We start from the raw sequence: 21,159 nt of genomic DNA, 5'->3' as shown, positions 1-21,159 counted from the left end.
TCGGCTCACAGCTCTGATCCTCTGTTTTTATTTGTAATTCTCAAATCAACATTTCACCACATGCAATGGCTGATTTCGATTTCTTTTCAAGCCACTTGGTTTCCTCTTCAATTTGTCTGTAGTTTTGACACATTCCTGCTCCTAACTATGGAGGTTTTGCTAATCTCCTCCCATTCTGTAGCCTGTCCAAAAGTAGAATCTCAGCAGTAAAAGTGTGAGGAATGAATTTAACAATGTGTTTTTCTCTCTTTCCGAGCTGTAAACAGCAGTATTTTCACATAATTTCCATCCTGTAATAAACTAAATCAGTGCTACTTCCCAGGCTAAGAGCCATAATTACCTAGTTTGAGGGGTGAGGCTATGAAAAAAAAGACCTGTCACGACAGAATATCCACTAAGGTTATTTTCCCAAGCTGCTCCTTTATCAGAGGATAAGTGTTGCAAGTAAACAGTCAAAAAGAGTTAATATGGAATGAAGCATGATATTATAATATTAGTGCCTGTTACTAGTTAACTTATTACTAGTACTAGTACTGGGTTGGCCCACCTTTTGCCTCCAGAACTGCTTTAAAGCACCGTTTGAACAAGGTGCTGGAACAATTCTCAGAGATTTTGGTGAATATCGTCATCGTCTGTTACACAGTTGTTGCAGATTTGTTGGCTGGACAGCAAAAATAATCAGTTAAGCTGTTCCATTAAAATGGTAATCAATTGATGGTGGACCAAAGTGTACCCAGAAAATATCCCTGACATCATTAAACCAACACCAGCAGCCTGAACTGTTGATCCAAGACATGATGGGCCCTTTTCCATTTCTGACCCTACCATCTTAATGTCACAGTGAAAACAAAGACTCATCAGACCAAGCGGTGTTCTTTAATTTTGGTGAATGCATACGAACTGATTGGAGTCTGGTCTTCTACTGCTGCAGCCCATCTCGTTCAAGGTTCAATGTTGAGTCAGTGATCAGTGCTGAGTGTCGTGCATTCAGAGATGCTTCTCTGCATAGACATGTAAACCCTAGAAATCGCTGTGACATTGTGGTTTTTAACCTCCTAAGACCCGAACTCTTTCATGGCATGCATTTTTAATTTCTCTTTGGTATTTGGCTTTATAGTGTTTGATAGGACACTATAAAGTTACAATCGAGTAATGATGTGAAAAACTCTTTATTTGGTGTCTGAACACAGCAGCATTTTGCCTGAGTACAAAAACAAAATGAGAAACAACAATTGTGCCCCTTTGAACAATATGGCTCATTTGAAAGCCATTTGAAAGAGCAAAGTTTAGTATAGAGATTGACAGACCACATGACTTTCGCGCATTGCATGCCGGTAACTCGTGGCAAAACAATCCAAGTACCACATCAAATGCAAGCATTTGCAGCACCGCAAAACGTTCATTCTCCGGTTCCAATACCTTCTTGCTTTTTCTTTGCCCCCCAAAAAAGGAATGTACAAAACGAAAGAGAACAATGCCGGACCGTACAAAGACAGACTTGATGAAAAGTCAAAGAAAAGATACGAGGAAAAAATCAAAGGAGTGAAAGGGTTAGACCCTTACGAGCACACAGAGTGGACAAAATACGTTAGCGTGCTGCCCAACTTTCACCACTCTCATATTTATAATTATACGGTTCTTGGAGCGAGTGCATACACTCATGAAGTTTAGTAACTTCAGGTCACTGCAACAAGCCCAGGTACACTTTACCGACGGATGGGTACAGGACCATGAAATGCACCGTGTAGAACGAAAGACCATCATATGTATCATAAGTTTACCAGTCTCACAAATCGTCTTCATAAATACACATTCGTTAACCGTTTATTAATAGGACCTTTGAGCTCAACGGTAATTAATTAGTAGTGGAAATAATTTCTGGTTCGCATTACAGAAATGTAGCAGTGACAATAATATTGTACGCTGTAATCGTACTGGGCAATTAGTGATACAAAAACCTGTTTTATCCTGTGAATAAAAGTATACGTTTTTGTCAATGTACCATGGTAATAAATGAAGCGAAACGCAATATTGTGTCAGGACAATTCACTATTTATGCACAATAAACAAAGGAGCACAGCGACAATTTCTGTTCAGCGCCAGACTTGCTTGTAACCTATATCACCAATTATGTTGTGAAAAATGACGTATTAACTACTACAAAACACTGACCTTTGTGGAAATGCTTGGAGCAGACTAACCTGTGAGCTGGAGTGTTCTGGGACGTTATATTTGCTCTTTGAATGGCTGCAATCCAGGCCATCCGTCGCCTCTTTTTACTTCAGAAACATGGCTCGAATAATTTCTCTTCAACGACATAATCTGATAAAAAAAACGATCTCTTTACCCGTCGGCTTCCCGTGGCTGTCATGCGACCGGCTATTGCAGTTAATAATACAACCGCTTCTTGACAGTTTTTTGTGTTTCTTTTTATCGCTGTGTAACTGATTTCAATTGAAAGCCTGTGTGCGCTAGTACCTCTTGCCACGAGTTCCCAGAATTCTTTGCGGTTTTACCCTTGAATGACGTCACATTTTCAATCTCTTTTGTGGTCTAGACAACCCAAAATGTGATGTGGACGTCGGGTCCTAGGAGGTTAAAATACTCAGACCAGCATATCTGGCACCAACGATTATACCACATTCAAAGTCACTTGAATTGCCTAAATGTATCGAGTTGCTTCCATGTGATTGGATGGTTATGTGGTGTCATTAAAGAGCAGTTGAACAGGTGTACCTAATGAAGTAGCTTGTGAGTGTAGTCTATAGTTTTTAACCTTTCATGGACCAATACAAAAACAAACAGTGAAAACAGTGAGCGTGCAGACCTAGTGAGAATCATTCAAAGGGATTTCTCATATCTTTGCAGTTTTATTCGCTTAAAAATCATCTCTAAAGAGCTGCTACCGCTGATGAGTGTGATTTATAAACCCGCTGGAGTCTTTCGTTTCTGTGAGAAAAACAACACTGTAATATTTTAGTTGATAAAAGATGCTTTTTCAGGCAGGACATCCTTTTTTCTAGTTGTGTTGCAGCATCATTATACAAACGGGCACCCTTAGCTTCTAAGAGAGCTTATATTTAGTTAGAAAAAAAAAAGATGGTCAAATTAGGGGGTACGAATTATTTTTTTTTGAAGCTTTTCCATGCAGGTCTAAGAGAAATGGCACAGCGCTAATTATACCCTGAGACACAGGCCTTCTTTCTTGTGAACATCCTTAAAACAGCATTTCATCATGAGGATCAGGATTTAATGACTGAGAGGGATAAAGTGCAAAAAGGCAGCATCAGAGAAAGAGAGGGAGAAACTTTTATTGTTAATGACTGTCTATAGTCCTGGTTGTTCCTTGAAAGGACACGACTGCTGCAGACAGCGGTGACTCAAGGGAGAGGAATTGGGGGCTGGCTATCCTGCTTTTTGCTGCCCCTTTCATGTCTTTTGATGTGAAAACAAGAGAGAAAAGTTCAAAGAAAGCGCGAGCGCCATTCAAAAGGTGCCTGTCTCCGAACTTCTGATGGAAGAGCCGACCCCCTAATATTTCCTGATTTCGTCAACTTTTGTAAAAATTGGTCAGGTTTGTGCCGTTTTGCATTTTGGGTACGACTGATGAACCGAGACTCCGCGCCAGACACTTCATGCCAGATTGTACATCCCCTTGGAGAGCACACAGACTTTTGAAAGTCTGTATTTCCCTCTGACTGTTTCATTCAGTATGTTGTGATGCAGGAACAGGAGGGCAGCCATGTGTAGAGATACAGGCACTTTACTCTCCCAGACAGCTGCTGGAATGAGTGTGAATTTATCAGCCAGTCATCTGTGCCATGCCTCTGCCCACTCCCCCCTTCATCCCCACCCACCACCCAGAATTAATGACTGCCTTTCCTCATTTGCACCCAATCATGACTAGGATGCCGAGGCAATTGAAAATGTTTACTTCAATTGCGAAAACCCTCCATGTTCCACAAAGTGGCCTGTTTTTACTTTGATGGGATTGCTAATCACAGCGACGTTATTTATGTGTGTTTTGAATTGGAGATGAGCCTAGGCTAGGATATTGGAGGGGGACCAACCTTGCTTGGGGCTGCTAAACCTTATGGAGAATTTATCTTTTGCGTTCCCTTTCTCTCAGCCCAACAGATTGGGAGCTGAATAACCTTGCTTTGAGGCTGCTGCTCTATGTTGCTGGTTTGACTGCCAAATATATTACTTTTACAGCAATGAAATAAAATAGACATCAAAACACTAGACTTTGCTTTTGCCTAGAAACACTATTATATAGTGTACAGAGGAGCTGCACATATACTAGATGTTGCATCCACATTTTAGATCTTCGCGTGAGGTCATTTTTGATTTGATGCTCACCATTATCTTGTTTTATTCTATTATTTTAGATGGTAAACAACTAGTGTAGCTAGAAAGGGCCTCTTTCTTCTTATCACTGATTCAGTCATTCTCATACACCATATTGCTAATGGGTCAGGAGCAAATTATGTGATACTGGAGACTTTAAAAGCTGTGATTAAAGTCTGATATAGGTTTTTTTGTAGACTAATAACATTCTGTGAAACCCACGAGACCAGAATACTGACTTTAAACTAATGCAGCTCATCAGAACAAACCCTGAATTGCCGTCATATTGAATTTTTCCTTCACCTCACAATGAGCCCTGTTTCCTCGAAATTATTTCCTTATTCAAGTAAACTGCATTCTCAAGGGAGGCATCTCCTGGATTCAAATACATTTGTAGTCAAGTCAACATATCTTTGCCATTTATGTTTTTGTTTTCTTCCCCTTTTCAGGCAACAAATCACATTAGATGGTTGAAACCAACTCTCAGAAACTGAGGAGAAGCTGACATGAGCTCCTTCTTTGAGTAGCGTTTGTGCCTAATCTAATCTGAAAAGTTAACTTAAAAGAAAAAATGAGTAGAAAGTCTCCTAAATGACTAAAGGTTGCAAGCTGGGGTTAAAGTGGGATTTCACAGGTGTAGCAGTGCAGCTTGGAGAAAAGAAGAACTCAAATAGTCACACCTTTTGTATACTCTGTGACCAGCTGACCTGCGTTGTAACACCAATATTCACAGCTCTTTATTCTACTGAATTCAGCAACTTATAAGTAGGGCTTACACAAACCTTATGGCTCGATTTTCAATCCCTAGATGCTATACAGCTATTATGAAAGGTAGAATTTGGTGAGTGAATCTAATCCGCATTATTGCCATAAATGTAAACTAATTGCTACCCTGTATGTAACCAGTCCATTACTGAAGACTTTATCAAAATACTGTAAGCTAACCAGGTTAGCCTGCACTAAACTGCCTAGTTTTTAATGCAGTGTTTGAATAACACAAACACACTATACTTCAGTTTGTTTTACAAGATATTTCACTAGAACATAATTCAGCAACACACCTTGTGTAGAAGGCAGCACGGTGGCACGGTGGTTAGCACTGTTGCCGCACAGCAAGAAGGTCCTGAGTTCAATTCCAACATCAGGCCGGGGCCTTTCTGTGTGGAGTTTGCATATTCTCCCCGTGTTTGCGTGGGTTCCCTCCGGGTACTCCGGCTTCCTCCCACCGTCCAAAGACATGCAGCTTGTGGGGATAGGTTAATTGGATAATCCAAATTGTCACTAGGTATGAATGTGAGTGCGAATGGTTGTCTGTCCCTGTGTGTTAGCCCTGCGACAGACTGGCGACCTGTCCAGGGTGTACCCAGGGTGACATCTATGACAGCTGGGATAGGCTCCAGCGCCCCCCGCGACCCTGAAAAGGATAAGCGGAAGCGAATGGATGGATGGGTGGATGGACCTTGTGTAGATCCAGTATATGATTTCAAAAACTCTGCAATGAATTAGGACATTATATGCAAGCTTAACATTGCCAGTGTGTAACATTTCACTTGCTAAGCTGTGCTTACCTTTGAAAATAGTCGCCCGTCTTCTCCTTTCCTCCCCTTCTTACATCTTTATCCATCTCTCTGTGTCACATATTAACATGTTTCCTCACGATTTTACATTTAACTCACAGACACATTTTGTCAGACTGCACAAAATAGTTTGTATGTTCTTTGAGCTGTTTCAAAAGGCACGTTTGAAATTACACAGCACATAAAAACAAGGATCCTCCTCAGTAGTTAACCAGATGCTTGAAGTTTTGCGACCGCCACTTTGCATCTGCACCATTAACACATCACAAGAATGAGGATGAAAAAGGAATGTGTTAAAAGGTACACGTATGTCCATGATGTCGCTGGAAGCAACGCCAGGCTGCAGCACATGAGAAATGAACTCTTTTAACAGCCATTAACTGATTCTTCCGACACATGATCCCCTGGTTACGACTCTTCAACATGGTTTTGGTTCATACAGTGGGGCAAAAAAGTATTTAGTCAGCCACCGATTGTGCAAGTTCCCCCACTTAAAATGATGACAGAGGTCAGTAATTTGCACCAGAGGTACACTTCAACTGTGAGAGACAGAATGTGAAAAAAAAATCCATGAATTCACATGGTAGGATTTGTAAAGAATTTATTCGTAAATCAGGGTGGAAAATAAGTATTTGGTCACCTCAAACAAGGAAAATCCCTGGCTCTCACAGACCTGTAACGTCTTCTGTAAGAAGCTTTTCTGTCCCCCACTCGTTACCTGTTTGAATGGCACCTGTTTGACCTCATCATCTGTATAAAAGACACCTGTCCACAGCCTCAACCAGTCAGACTCCAAACTCCGCCATGGCCAAGACCAAAGAGCTTTCGAAGGACACCAGGAAAAGAATTGTAGACCTGCACCAGACTGGGAAGAGTGAATCTACAATAGGCAAGCAGCTTGGTGTGAAAAAATCAACTGTGGGAGCAATCATCAGAAAATGGAAGACATACAAGACCACTGATAATCTCCCTCGATCTGGGGCTCCACGCAAGATCTCATCCCGTGGGGTCAAAATGATCATGAGAACGGTGAGCAAAGATCCCAGAACCACACGGGGGGACCTGGTGAATGACCTGCAGAGAGCTGGGACCAAAGTAACAAAGGTCACCATCAGTAACACACTACAACGGCAGGGAATCAAATCCCGCAGTGCCAGACGTGTTCCGCTGCTGAAGCCAGTGCATGTCCAGGCCCGTCTGAAGTTTGCCAGAGAGCACATGGATGATACAGCAGAGGATTGGGAGAATGTCATGTGGTCAGATGAAACCAAAGTAGAACTTTTTGGTATAAACTCAACTCGTCGTGTTTGGAGGAAGAAGAATACTGAGTTGCATCCCAAGAACACCATACCTACTGTGAAGCATGGGGGTGGAAACATCATGCTATGGGGCTGTTTTTCTGCCAAGGGGACAGGACGACTGATCCGTGTTAAGGACAGAATGAATGGGGCCAAGTATCGTGAGATTTTGAGCCAAAACCTCCTTCCATCAGTGAGAACTTTGAAGATGAAACGAGGCTGGGTCTTCCAACATGACAATGATCCAAAACACACCGCCCGGGCAACAAAGGAGTGGCTCCGTAAGAAGCATTTGAAAGTCCTGGAGTGGCCTAGCCAGTCTCCAGACCTCAACCCCATAGAAAATCTGTGGCGGGAGTTGAAAGTCCGTGTTGCTCGGCGACAGCCCCAAAACATCACTGCTCTTGAGAAGATCTGCATGGAGGAATGGGCCAAAATACCAGCTACTGTGTGTGCAAACCTGGTAAAGACCTATAGTAAACGTTTGACCTCTGTTATTGCCAACAAAGGTTATGTTTCAAAGTATTGAGTTGTATTTTTGTTATTGACCAAATACTTATTTTCCACCCTGATTTACGAATAAATTCTTTACAAATCCTACCATGTGAATTCATGGATTTTTTTTTCACATTCTGTCTCTCACAGTTGAAGTGTACCTCTGGTGCAAATTACTGACCTCTGTCATCATTTTAAGTGGGGGAACTTGCACAATCGGTGGCTGACTAAATACTTTATTGCCCCACTGTATGTGAGGATGAGGATCAGATTATGCTACTTTTCAGCCTGTTTTTAAACTCGTGCTGTTACGCTATCACAGAAAAAGCCTGTTTAATTCTGTGTTTAACCATAAAGCCTGGCTAGCATACCAGTAATGCCCTTCCAGTTAGCTACAATGATAAATCCATTCCCGTCTTTTTGGCTGTCACATAATTTTTCTCCTTAGGTTAACTTTTATAAGGTCTTTATCATTCAATCATCTATCACTGCTTGTATTAGAAATGTAATAAAAGTTCAACATTTGTGGCAGGGTGTTGGGCAGGAGTGTGGAAGGTATTGTCACACTGGTATACAGTCTGCTATAGCAAGCCAGGGATTTTTGCATTGTAAGTTTGGCCTACCTTTCAGAACCGTTACACCTCTCCGTGAACTCGCTTGTCAGGTATTTTGTTGAAGAGAAAATAGGTTTGTGTTCAATTGTAAAGGGGAATATAGTGTAGCTGTTAGAACTTATATTTTAGGAAGCAGGATTGTCACAATACGTAGTGTTTATTGATTAATTCACAGTTAACCGTTACACAGTTTTTTCAGGTACCTGGTAGATTGTGGTGATTCCTCTATGGATTCAGCTTGTGTCACTGTGCACAATTTTGCACTGACTTGTAGGTGGGATCCACACTTTTCTGATCTGCATGTGCAGTATCCACTCATTATTTGCCGTGGGTTGTTTTTGCACGAGGGAAACTGAAGGTCTAATATATATGTTACGTTAAAACATAGATTTCATTTCCATTTTTATATGCATTACAATCAATCAGTCAGAGGTAATGTGCTGAAAAAGATGGGGCTTCAAACCTTTTTTGCATTTTCTCATGTACTCTCTCATTTACACATTCAGTCATCGTTGTCCTATCTGAGCAGTTATTCTTGGACGTATTCTTAGTCCATGCCTGTTCAGCAGTATTACATGAAATTGTCCTCAACCACATTAGCATGTAGTAAATATTACCTATTTACGATAAACCTTTAATTGACTGTATTGTGTACTTGTTGGACATAATCTGTGGCTGTTTTTACCTATTACCTTCCTTTTGTCCTGAGCCTGAGCCCCGGCAGCAGAGTGGAATGAAATGGGTAGTTCATTGCATCAGACAGGTCTGAGGGGCTTTTCTCCACAGGAGGTTAATTTCTTATTGCTTGCCGCATTCACAGAGTTCATTTTGAATCATGTTAGTTTGCCTGTCTATTCCCATTATCACTATCTGAAAACACAGGCGTTTTTTGCCCCCCCCCCCCCCCCCCCCCCCCTCCACTTTGTAAATGTCAGAATGCAATAGAGGTGTCTGACAACTCGGGCATGCAAATGTGCTTTTGATGTTTTCTTGGGGCTGTGGCTTAGAGTGTTGTTCCTCCGCTGGTGTGAATCTGAAGCATTAAAACGTATTCTCCATTCTTCTTACGCTTTTTTGGCTCCTGCCAGATAAATATAGCACAAGGTGACTTTTGATTCTCTTCCTCTTTCTCTCCAAAGACAGGGGAAACAAAGCAAGGCTTTTTGTGTGCGGGGGGTTTGGTGTGAGGTGTAAGTTACGATGACAAGGTCCAGGGTCTGTCAGTGGCAACAATGCCAGTGTACAGAGAGTGACTCAGATGCTTACAGCACTTTTATTCCTAGAGATACAGAACAGAACCGCTGAGCACACTGAGCACACATTGGTCACATGGAACCTCAGATGGAGGGCTCTGATAAAGCTTAACCATACACAGCATCCAACTCGGCTCATCTCTCCTCTCTCTGTTCTCTCGTGCTCTGTTTAACTCCCCCTCTCTTCTTCACCTCCTCCACCCCGCCCATATCTACTACTTGCCACTTTCTTACACTCGTTCTTTGTCTCTTTTTCTTCCTACCCTCTCCTCACTCCCTACCTTCGTGGGCAGCAGAGCTTACAGCCCATCTGGCACTGACTCACAGGGCCCACTCTGAGCTGGGGGAGATCAATAGTGACAAACACTGCACATGGCTCTTATATTAAAAGGATTAGACATGGCTGCAAACAGACAATCTACACGGACTATTCACGTATCTTTGCACCGTGTGTGTGTTGACATGCAGTCCCTGTTGTTAGAAACATACATTTTTAAGATACTTTAAATATCCAGACAGAGATGCTTGTTCCACATTTCAAATGTATTTTTTGCTTCTGTGTTTTCCGCCTGCGTTGTGAAGTCGAAGGTCAGAATCTGGCGACTGACAACGTGACGGTGATTGAGGGGGAAACGGCCACCATCAGCTGCAGAGTGAGGAACAACGATGACTCCGTCATCCAGCTGCTCAACCCCAACAGACAGACCATTTACTTCAAAGACGTTAGACGTAAGTGCCAGTGTGTCTTGCACGCGCACACACACACACACACACACACAAGATGTCTTTCTGCTGTGAGTTGTCATCATTCTTACTTTTTTGAAGAAAAGCATTTGTCAGTTAGCGCCTGTATTGTGCTTGTAAGCATGAAGCCTTGAAATGCAAACTCATGGTCCTTGTTTGCACCAAGGACCATGAGTGTAAACAATTGATGGAAATAGAAGAAATCCAATTTCTTTTAATCCTGAGTACCAGATACCAAGAATATTTGTATTGTGAGTTTTAGAGAATCTTTTTTTTTTATGTTTATGACTTTTATACAGTAGTTTGGCACTGGTAAGATAAGCCTGGTCACTCTTGGCATACTCCCGCTGGTATAAATACTTTCGGGATTTTGATAGTTATGCACAGTATCTGGGCTTTTCGGGGTTGACATCTAGTAAACAAACAAAATAGATTACTTCTACTACTACTACTATTACTCTTTTATTTTGGTCATTTTAAATCATAGCTGCTGAAAGCTGGAGTGTGTTGATGTGAGGACCCGAATGCAAGGACACCGAGAGGCAGAGTTTAAAACAAGAAGTGACTGACAGAAATTCAATAAAATGCCCAAAGGAAAAAAATAAACAGAAATCCCAAACAGCTATGAGATAAATCCAGAAACACTGGGCGATAACTAGGAATTAAAGACAAACAGGGACTCGGAGTTAGGAGTAAACGGTATAACACAACAGAGGACGAAAAAAGACTGAGTTCATTTATACAGACAGGTGCACTGAGGGGTGACCAAAGAAAGTGGAAACAACAGGGGAACAAGAGACAGCTGAACTAAACCTAGATAAGAACAGAACAGAGTAAAACATAGTATAAAACAAATGGGGAGACCAAAACCACAAGTAGCCAAAAACAAACAAACAATACTACTAGATATCAAAACCAAAGCAAACAATAATCAAACACAGAACAAAGCAATTTGAAAAACTGGAACTCAACTCAAAAGTCTTCCGACTCAAAAACTCGATGATAATATGACCCTGTGATAATAGTCCAGGATACGGTGCTCCCACTTCCTGGAATAATCTGCAGAAGGAGCTGAAATTGTCAGAAATGGTTAGAAGAATAGAAGAGCGAGAGAATACCTCTTTTAGTCAGTGCGACTGTTTTTAATGTCGCTCTTAATGACCTAATGTCGTATATTGTTTTTCACATGTTTGTGTGGAAAATTGCATTTGTTTTAAATTGTTATGTCATTATGTGGCGTATGCGTGTTTGGCTTTTGTTGCCATGATGCCGGGTCTCTCTTGGAAATTAGATTTTTACCTGGATAAATAAAGGAATAATAAAATAATAATAATGATAATAACACTACTATTCAATTTATCCTAATCATATTATTAATAAGCAAAATAAGGTTATAATAATGGCTCTTCTTCCAGAAGACTATGGTGCAAGAATCTGTCAGGGTATAATTTAATCTGCAATGTATGTATTAGTTTCCATGTTAAATACCCACTTTCAAACTTCAACAACAAAAACTGTAACCTATTAAGATTTTTTTCCTCACTGTCAAGTGGAATAATTTATAATCTATTGCAAAAACAAAACAAAAAAATTCTATTGAAAGTTACAAAATTTACCTCCACTTGTCATGGGCTGGGTCTGTGACCCAGTGTTTGAGTTCTTATATATTTTGGTATTCATTTGTGCCCTAGTTTAGTTGATCTAGTTAATTTCGAGGTTGCTGTTTAGTCCTTTGTTTCTTAGTTGTTCATGTCATCTCCTCCTGTATTCAGTCTCCCTGGTCCGTGCGTCTACCTGTCATGCGTCATGTCTGTGTGGTTATGTTCAGTTCAGGTCACGTCTAATCCCCATGTTTCCTGTTTTACTTTGAAAGTCTGTGTCTAATGTCAGTGTATGTAGTTTCACTTTCCCTGTCCTGTCATAGGTTCATGTGTATCAGCTGTTCCCCCTCATGTGTTTCCACTTCCCTTGATCATCCCTTATGTGTATTTAGTCTTTGTGTTTCATTCAGTCTGTGTCGCGTCGTCTGTGTTCCCACCCTCCATGTTTTCACGGCCAGTCTTTGCAGTCATCGTCACAGTTTCTCCGTTTAGTTATAGTTTAGTTTAGTCACAGTATTTCTGCTTTGTTTGAACTCTGTGTCATCAGCCATAATAAAGTCTCGCTTTCAGTTTAAGTTCACTCCCGTCTACTCACTTGTGTTCGCACCTGGGTCCACCACACACACCTCCGCACGGCCTGTCTCCACAGACCGTGACACCACTTAAGCAGAGCCGAGATGTTTAGCTGTCTTTCTTTAATGTTACTCAGATGTGACAGCCTGAAATGATCCTGTGAATTTCTCACCGATATTTAATTTTTTAGTCAATTGTCAAAGAACACAATAAACAGATTAATCATAAACAGCCTATTCCTACAGCATAGTGGAACATCATATTTCTCCTCATTAGCTCGTCCACAACATCTCGTCTACACTCTCGTTTAGACTTTCTGCTTATTTTGCTTATTTTGTGCGATTGTTGCACGTAAAGAGCTGCAACAATCGTCAACACATCCCGTTCAAAGGAATTGTCCTGTGTTTGGCATTACCGTGAAGATATCAGATATCGCTACAACATCAGCTCCAGCTTTTTGTCAGATTTTCTGTGCAAACATGATTCCATCTGTCCTTGACTTTCTGGCTCTTTTACACAAGTCATTAGGCTAAGAATACTGCAAGATTGATATGAGATAATTAACAATGCTACCATAATGGGAATACTTTTGTGTCCTTGTCACTGTTCGATTTTACGATAATCTCTTAGATTAGGATATTGAACATTATGATTATGCATGAGCATATGGGCTACTTCTACCCCGAACTGAGTTTTTGTCTCTGCTTTTTTTAAAAAACTTGTTTATATCTGGGATCTGAGCCAAGATTCAAGGTGAACGAGGAACACCCTTGATTTCGGTCTATATTGCGTCCCAGCTGTTTCACAAGTCTAGGTAGTGAGACGTGTGTTCCATTTTCTCACTCGCGAAGAGCATCGGGGGAGTTTGAGTACACATCTTTGTCATATTTGTACAAAATGCCTAAAGCTGTCTCACAATATGGCAGAGAAGAATGGACTGTAAAATAGCAAAGATCATGTTGTGCTCTACACCTAAAACAATATTTATTTTGACACCAAAGAGCAGATAGAAAAGCAACAGTGAATAATTCACTGTTACATCACAGAGACAATCAAATTTAGATCAGCACTGCTAAGGAAATCTTTCCATGATGTTGAGACAACATTTTCCTCTTCGTGCTTTGTCGAGGCGCTCCAAGCGGGCCTATAAACGCGGCATTTTCTCCGCCTAACTCAATGCAGTGCCGCCTTCAATTACAAAAAACAAGCAGTTTTGTTTATCCCCGATTAGATCTGAGTATATGTTTGGCTGGAGTGTTTCTGGTCCGCCGCTGCATGTTTGTGCTTCTGGTAATGGGGTTTAGTGAACCCCATAGCAGCGCTATTTTAGGCTCTGTTCCTAAAGGACTGCTGGTTCTGCTGGGACCCCCCTCGGCCAGTGGCATTGTTACCTGTCAACGGGGCCGCCTGACACAGTGGCAGATCTTTGTATACAAGGAAGTAAACAGCAGTGACACAGAGACACACCAGGAGCCAGAACAGTGGCTGCAAGCAAAGCGGCAGCCGCAGAAACACAGATACGCACACAAATACCAAAACGATAACAGCTTTACAGTACCAGTGAAGGCCATATAAACAAATTTCTGCTGCAGCAAATAAAGATGAATTATGTCACAGGTAGAAGCGGAGCGAGTCTTGTTAGGGTGAGCCATTTATTGTGCCAGATACATGCGAAATGACATGCAATTTGGCAGACTTGTCATCTGAAATGGGAAAAATGAGCCTTTATCAGCGAAGGTGGACCTCTTTGGATGGTGATGCAATTGAACACCATTATTTATTCACTGCATCTTCTCAGGAGTTGTCTGACTTTGTGTTACAAAGGTTTAAAATGATACTGCCGAAAGGCTTTTTGTTTCAACGTCAGACTTAGAGCTTAGGTTTAGAGCTTCTGGAAACTGGTTGCTGTTACAGTTATAAGGCTGTTATAAAGACTATTTTTTTAAAATACAAATAAAGTGAGAGCGTCAACCCAATGTGACAGTTTGAAAGGGTTCATTCATAGTTAGGAGTGTGCAGAGAATTACCAGCAAAAGCTGCGTCTTTCCTAGACTTTATTGAGCTTTACAACAAGTTTCAGCTAATTGTTTAGCGGTCTAGCAACAACTTTACCACCTTGTTTCACTTTCATCAATCTTCACGCATCAGTAAAAAGCTTAGGAGTTGGCAGATATCTAAACCCAAGCTGCAATAGACTAAGCGCTGGATTTACAAGATCCTGATGCCTAGAAACTCAGTGCAAATGCCATATCACTGCTTTGTCGTAACAAGTACGCCGGTTATAGCAGTACTTCTTTACGACATGAAGAATTGTGGCTGATTGAAATATATTTGACTTTAATATGCAAAAGCTCAGCCAATCGACTTTATAAGTATGCGGTGGGGACCTGGCACCATAAGCGAGCGTTTTGATTTAAATGTTCCTAAATTGTGATTGGAGCACAGAAATATGAGACATCCCCCTTTTCCGCTTCAGCCCTACTTGTAATGTACAGGCACAAATACTAAATTACTGATATAAAATATACCACAAGTGTTCTAAATTTGACAGGAAATAAATGTGTATTCATGAAGGACTTCATAAGTAGGATACTGTGAAGCATTGGATCATCGGAGCATTTAGAGAAAGTCCAGATGTCACTCGCTTTCTAAGTGTTCAAGGACCATAACTTAAGGCCCATTCTAACTAAATGTGTCTTACAGATTGACACAAGTAATGTGATCCCAAAACTGTTTATAAATTGCACTTTGATTATGAAAGGCTTTCCAAGAAAAGTACAAAAAGTACACAGATCATATATATGTATTCTTACCTATTTTTTTGATTCATTAAACAGTTTCGGCTGCTGGTTGGTGGACCTAGTACTGTTGTGCACAGCAAATGTGATTACAGCTCTCAGTTTTGATTAGCTCATCACCATTTCAAAGCACCAGAGAAAGGATATCCAATCCTTGAATTTGACTTTCTGACTTCCTGATGAGAGCAGTCTCACTGGCTGCTGTGATTATTGATTTACTTGTGAGTTTACATGATGAACAATGGACTGTTTGTTGCTATTTTTTGCCAAAATTGTAAGACAATTAACTAATTATCTTTCTTTTAAGCTCTTTGAGTTGGAATATGTTCTACTTTTATATTAATAAGCATGATCTTAGACCGGATAACATTTTAATGTGAGATTATTTTTTTCATAAAGCCATCATATTTCCTGATATTTAATAGGCTAATGAATGTAATCATTCGACATATTTTGGTGAAAATATGCACATTCTAATAAACAGCAGACACTGTGCATCATCCACGCTCTTATGCAAGCAGCGAGCCAGTTATGAAACAGCTTTGTGTAAACTGCCATCCGCATCTCACAAGTGAAGGGTTTCCCTCCCTAGCAGGTGCTCGGATTCTCAAAGTGCATCAGTGTCATTGTTTCCCTTTGAGGAGAGACTTCCAAAGAGCTCTCAAATTATATCAGGGAATGAGGTTTCATGTTGACACTGCCCCGAGACCTTGGGTAATGATCATGATGCTAAGTGTAAAGCCTGATGGGAATAATAAACTCCCCGCGCTTTAAGGGGGCTGAATTGAGTTCGTTAGCTCGACAGATGCAGAGAGGGCTTGATAAAGAAGGCAGGTCAAAACATCAAAAGGGCTCCCAATCAAATCAACCAAAGCTGTTTATGTAAAAGAGTGCTCTGGGATGAGGGCTGACCTAAATGAAATGCAGTGGGTAAAACTCAGAGATGGCTAACCTAGTTTGATGACATTAAAATAAATTTCAGCCAGTCTATACAGGCATTACTATACATATTCTTGTCTACTTTTGATTTAGAGTTTGAGGCATCCGAGCCTCTCTTTTTGCACACAGTGATTTAATTCATTATGTATGTTTGAATGCCTCTCCTTTTTCTGGAATATGTGAGTTTGATGCATCCATCCATGACCAGCCGCAGCCCATTTTAAGAGTTCCTAGCTTGTTAGGAGTCTTCATGAGCACTCTTCACACTTTCCTTTCTTTGCGAGTGCTCTTTGGACTGTAAAGCTACTTTATAAATCAACTTGTATGAATCATTTTGAAACTCACTTTTCTTTTACTCAATTAAGGAGAAAGCCCACAAAAGAGCAGCACTCTGCCCACCACATTCTCTCCTCAGTCTCATTTTCTTTTTTGTCTTTCTCCGTCCTCTCTCTCGTTCTCACCACTCTCCACCACTTCCCATTTCCCCCACCCGTCCCCCTTCTTTCTCACCCCGTGTCCCGTGTTTGTGTCCCTGTACTCTGAATCCTCACTGTCTCTGTCTCACATGTATCCCCACAGCTCTCAAGGACAGCCGGTTCCAGCTGGTGAATTTCTCTGACAACGAACTGCGGGTGTCTCTGTCCAATGTGTCACTCTCCGATGAGGGACGCTATGTGTGCCAGCTCTACACAGATCCTCCTCAGGAAGCCTACGCAGACATCACTGTCCTAGGTAGGTGTGAGGACACATGTGTGAACCTCACGCGCACACAGTCTTTTGTTGTATTTTGCTCCATTATAGACGGTGAATATGAAATAATAGTCATCTTTGATCCTGTTATCTTTAGCAACTGAAACAAAATGTCAGCCAATTAGGCTCTCGCAGTGCTCAACAGCATAACGAAAAGGAGCAGATGCTGAAACTGATGGCTCAGACCGCGTTGGGTTTGGCAGCTGTGTTGACTATGTGAATCCCGGTGAATGTTGACTTGGCTGCTCCAAATGATTCCCTATTGAGAGTCAGCTGTGCCACACTTTGATGCTTTGGAGTGAAATTACTCTAGTTAAGCTTTATTATACATGCAGACATCCTGGGGGATTGAAAGGAATTAAAAGCACTTTAAAGTAATTACTCTAGTTGTACAATTGAAACCTAGCTGCAGTATTTCTGAACCAAGGGTTGCATTGAAGAGTCCTTGAAATAAGCACCCTGCTGACTTTTTTCTTTCAAGTAACTGAAGTTCAGCAAGTTTGCTGTGATGAGTAATACAAGGGATGAGGGAGAACTGTTCCCCATCCTCTTTTTACACCCATAGGTTCTAATCACATATGCTTGTTTAACATTAGCTTAAAAGAAATGCAAGGAGCTAGATTCGTGACTCATGCTAGCTGAAGGTACGTGTTAATGAATGCATCACAAACTCCTTTTACTCACCTAATAAAAAAAACAACAGTAATTGAGGTAATGTGTTTTGTTGGTCCGCCACTTGTTTGATGGATTGTCGCGACACTGTGCAGATTATCACACAACTCATATCAGCTACTTAAGCCCCTCTTGGGATGAATAAAATAAAAATGTGAGTCACATGACCTCTTGTGTAGGCACCTGCAGTGATTAAAATAAGCACACATCCGTTCATTTAGACAGGTATGATATGAACAACTGCAAAAGCATCTGAAATGCAGACAAGCTGTTACAAATGAAAATATATTATAGTCTGTAACAGCTTGTCTATTCTAGTAGCGTCTAAATAAAACTATATTTCTCATGTGAGTTGGTAGAAATCGTCAAAGTTATCAAATATACAAACTAGTATCAGGCTTCCATTTTCCAGATGGTATAACAAAACTTTAAATAAATGATAATTATATGATTTAAAAATAGGAACCAGTTCACTATATCAGCATGAAATGATGATATGTCACAACCTCACAGCAGAACAAACAAAAAAGAGTTTATTTGTTTTCAGCTGTTTTCTACTCTCCATAAGGTTAACATTATAAATTAAAGCTTTGCTTGGATTGTGCATGCTTTCAAACGAGAACATGGAAAAGATTGGATCTCCTTAGACAATAACAGAACACTTCTTAATGTTAGCCTGTAGTTTGTCCTTGCCACATTCACACAAGTTTCTTTTCTTTTTTAAGAGAAAATAGAGTATTTCTGTTATTGCTTCCCCAAAAATCTGCAAAAAGACTAGATATCTGTCATAGCTGGTGAGGCAACATCATTTTCAACCTCTCACACTAACAGCTGCTTTAAACTACTGTAGTGTCTTTTAAGTGCCTACTATGATGCCACTGTTAGCATTCATGCTTGTGCATGCTGTTAACTGCCTTGTGGTGCACCTATGCAGTGCCAGCCACAATAGAAACAAACAAAATCCTGGCTCTTTTTTCCTTCTCGGATCCCCTTTATTTGCAGTAGTGTCTTTTTTTTGTTTGGTATATATGTCGCTCAAGTTATTCCACTTCTTTCTATAATTGTGTCCATCTCCTTCCAAGAATTCGCTGAGATATGTGAGTCCTTATATTGAATCTATGATTATTATTCCTCATACTGAAGACACAATACTTGTAGTTTTGCCTCTGTACACCACCACAGTGGAGTGTAATTTCAACAATATGTGATTGAAGTGCAGACTTACAGATTTAATTCAAGAAAAAATGTAAATTATTGGTCGAATTGACTGGCAAGTAGTTTCATGGCCATGTGAGGCCTATTCCCTTGTTATTTTATTACAAATACAGCAGACGTACTGTCATTTATTGCTGTCATTAATGTAATTTTACATATGAGAAATGTTAATGCCATTATTAGGCAGAAGGCAATCAAAGTCCACAATTCGGGGATGCATTCACGAATGGAAATGCAGAGAGTTTAGAAGGTGAAAACCACTAATTACACTCAAGAGCACAAAGGTCAGGTTAGATCTTTGGACAAATGAAATACCAGAATGATGGGAAAAGGATGAAACCTGTTAGACATAGTGGGGGCAGCATTGCGATGATGCGACTGCTGATAGAAGAGATTCAACCAAATGCTGCAGACTGACCAGTACAAATGTATAATGACCCAAAGCGTACTGCAAAAGCAACCCAAGAGTTTCTTAAGGTGAAGAAATGGGATATTGTTCAATGGCTAAGTCAGTCACATGATCTGAGCTCAACAGAGCATGCTTTTCCATTATTTGATACAAAGGTGGCTGCAGTAAAGGGGTAGCGGAGCATCTCAAGGGGGAAACAACACTTTGTGATGTCTGTGGGTTCTAAAAGTTTTTCCATCCAAGTACAAAGAGTCTTTATGTTTATATTGATTTTGAGCCTCTGAAAATGGGGAACTGTGTATAACCAGTTTGTTAAGTTTGTGTGCTTCCATCACATATTGACTGATTAATTTATTGTGATGGTTCACAGATGCAAAACTACAAAAAAATGTATCATCGTCTCAACTGTTATGGAGAGCACTGTAAATCAGTAAAAGCTGAAACTTATGTATTCACTAACGATCAATATGAACAGGTAGCTTACTGATAGTGAAGAATAGTGACTTTACCCAGTATTTAAGTATTCGAAACTTTATTGTAAAGTTTTAATAGATTTTTGTCTGTGTGTCTATGTGCTGCCTCTGCCATTGTTCTGGGTCAGTCCCGCCAGGCAGCCCAATCATCGAGAGCCGCGAGGACGTGGTCAGCGAGGGGAACGAGACGGAGCTCACCTGCACAGCCATTGGCGGCAAGCCAGCCGCCTACATCAGATGGATGAAAGGGGAGGAAGAACTGACAGGTCAGTAGAATAACAGCCTCACCCAGTTTGCTTCACATGCTCCAGGCACTTCTTCTGTGAATAAAACGGAATTCTACTCCAAAACGTTAATGTGTGTTGTACTGATTATGTTGACTGACACATATAAGAAGATAATCCAGTCTGGCATACACAGCTGCAGAAAGACAGTGCTTGCTTTCTTTCTTTTCTTTTTTTTTTTTTTTCTTGTGTGTAACCCCCCTCCCACCCGTCCTTCAGCCTGAGCTGCCTGCTCAGCTCCACTATGTAATCAACAAACTATGCAACCACAACTGCAAGACCTGCAATTCGGGCCTGTGTTATTTTTCTCATAAATTTTCCAAAACATTTGCCTTAAAGGCATTTTCATACTGTAATTTTCATTTCACAGATCCAAGTTCAGATTTAAAATTGCTTAAATATTTACTGGTTACACTCCGTCTCCTGATGGAATATGTTTTCTAAAGCTACTAAACTCTACATCTTTGTTTTTACTTTAAACCATCCATACATAGCAAACATGGTTATGAACTCATATTTGCACATATTTTCTCCTCCATGCATTTTCCGCCTAATGGCCTAAAGGCCGGCTGTAGGCTGCTCAGAAACAGGGATGTAATGTGGAGTGGTGAGAAAGCCTTATTACCTCTCCGTTATGATTAGGGGGTCATCAATTATTCATGATATACTTATTATACAACTAGGGAGATATTCGTTTTAGTCATATCGTATTTACACAGAGTGGATGTCTCTGAGCTTGTTGTCAAATTATATATGTATTAGAATGGAGAGGATTCATTTGGCTTGTTGAGAGATGAAATATTTAGACAAGAGTGAATCTGAAGCTAAATGCCATCTGTGCCTCCAGTGTTCCCTACAGGAGTCGAAGTCAATTTCTGTTTATGAGTTGTTGAGTGTTGTGTAGGGAAAGAAGAGACAACAGGATGGTTAGATCAGGGAAATGCCCCTGACATGCTGAGCAGGGCTAATCCATAGTGGCAGTGGATACATAAAGAAAGCCAGAAAGTCACGTCCTCCTGTACCCAAGGAAACACAAATCACTTCTCATTATGGACGTGCTAAACAATTCATTAGCTCCCGCTCAGATTGAGATTCAGATGCACACATCTCAGTG

At 40.7% G+C, this 21,159-nt stretch overlaps 1 protein-coding gene across 3 annotated transcripts in view; it reads left to right on the top strand.

The window, feature by feature from the left end:
- Nucleotides 1–21,159, top strand: part of cadm1b (cell adhesion molecule 1b) — a 171,601-nt gene that overhangs the window by 113,466 nt on the left and 36,976 nt on the right. For all 3 annotated transcript variants that reach the window (XM_085131686.1, XM_085131687.1, XM_085131685.1), the window contains 3 exons: nucleotides 10,170–10,316; nucleotides 16,822–16,974; nucleotides 19,890–20,027. In XM_085131686.1, coding sequence (XP_084987812.1) covers nucleotides 10,170–10,316; nucleotides 16,822–16,974; nucleotides 19,890–20,027 — 438 coding nt within the window. The remainder of the gene's footprint in view (nucleotides 1–10,169; nucleotides 10,317–16,821; nucleotides 16,975–19,889; nucleotides 20,028–21,159) is intronic.

The sequence above is a fragment of the Neolamprologus multifasciatus genome, chromosome 14 (assembly GCF_963576455.1).
Source record: "Neolamprologus multifasciatus chromosome 14, fNeoMul1.2, whole genome shotgun sequence".
NCBI classification, from domain to species: Eukaryota; Metazoa; Chordata; class Actinopteri; order Cichliformes; family Cichlidae; genus Neolamprologus; species Neolamprologus multifasciatus.
The sequence above is the reverse complement of the archived record's forward strand: the minus strand, read 5'-3'. Positions and strand labels throughout refer to the sequence as shown.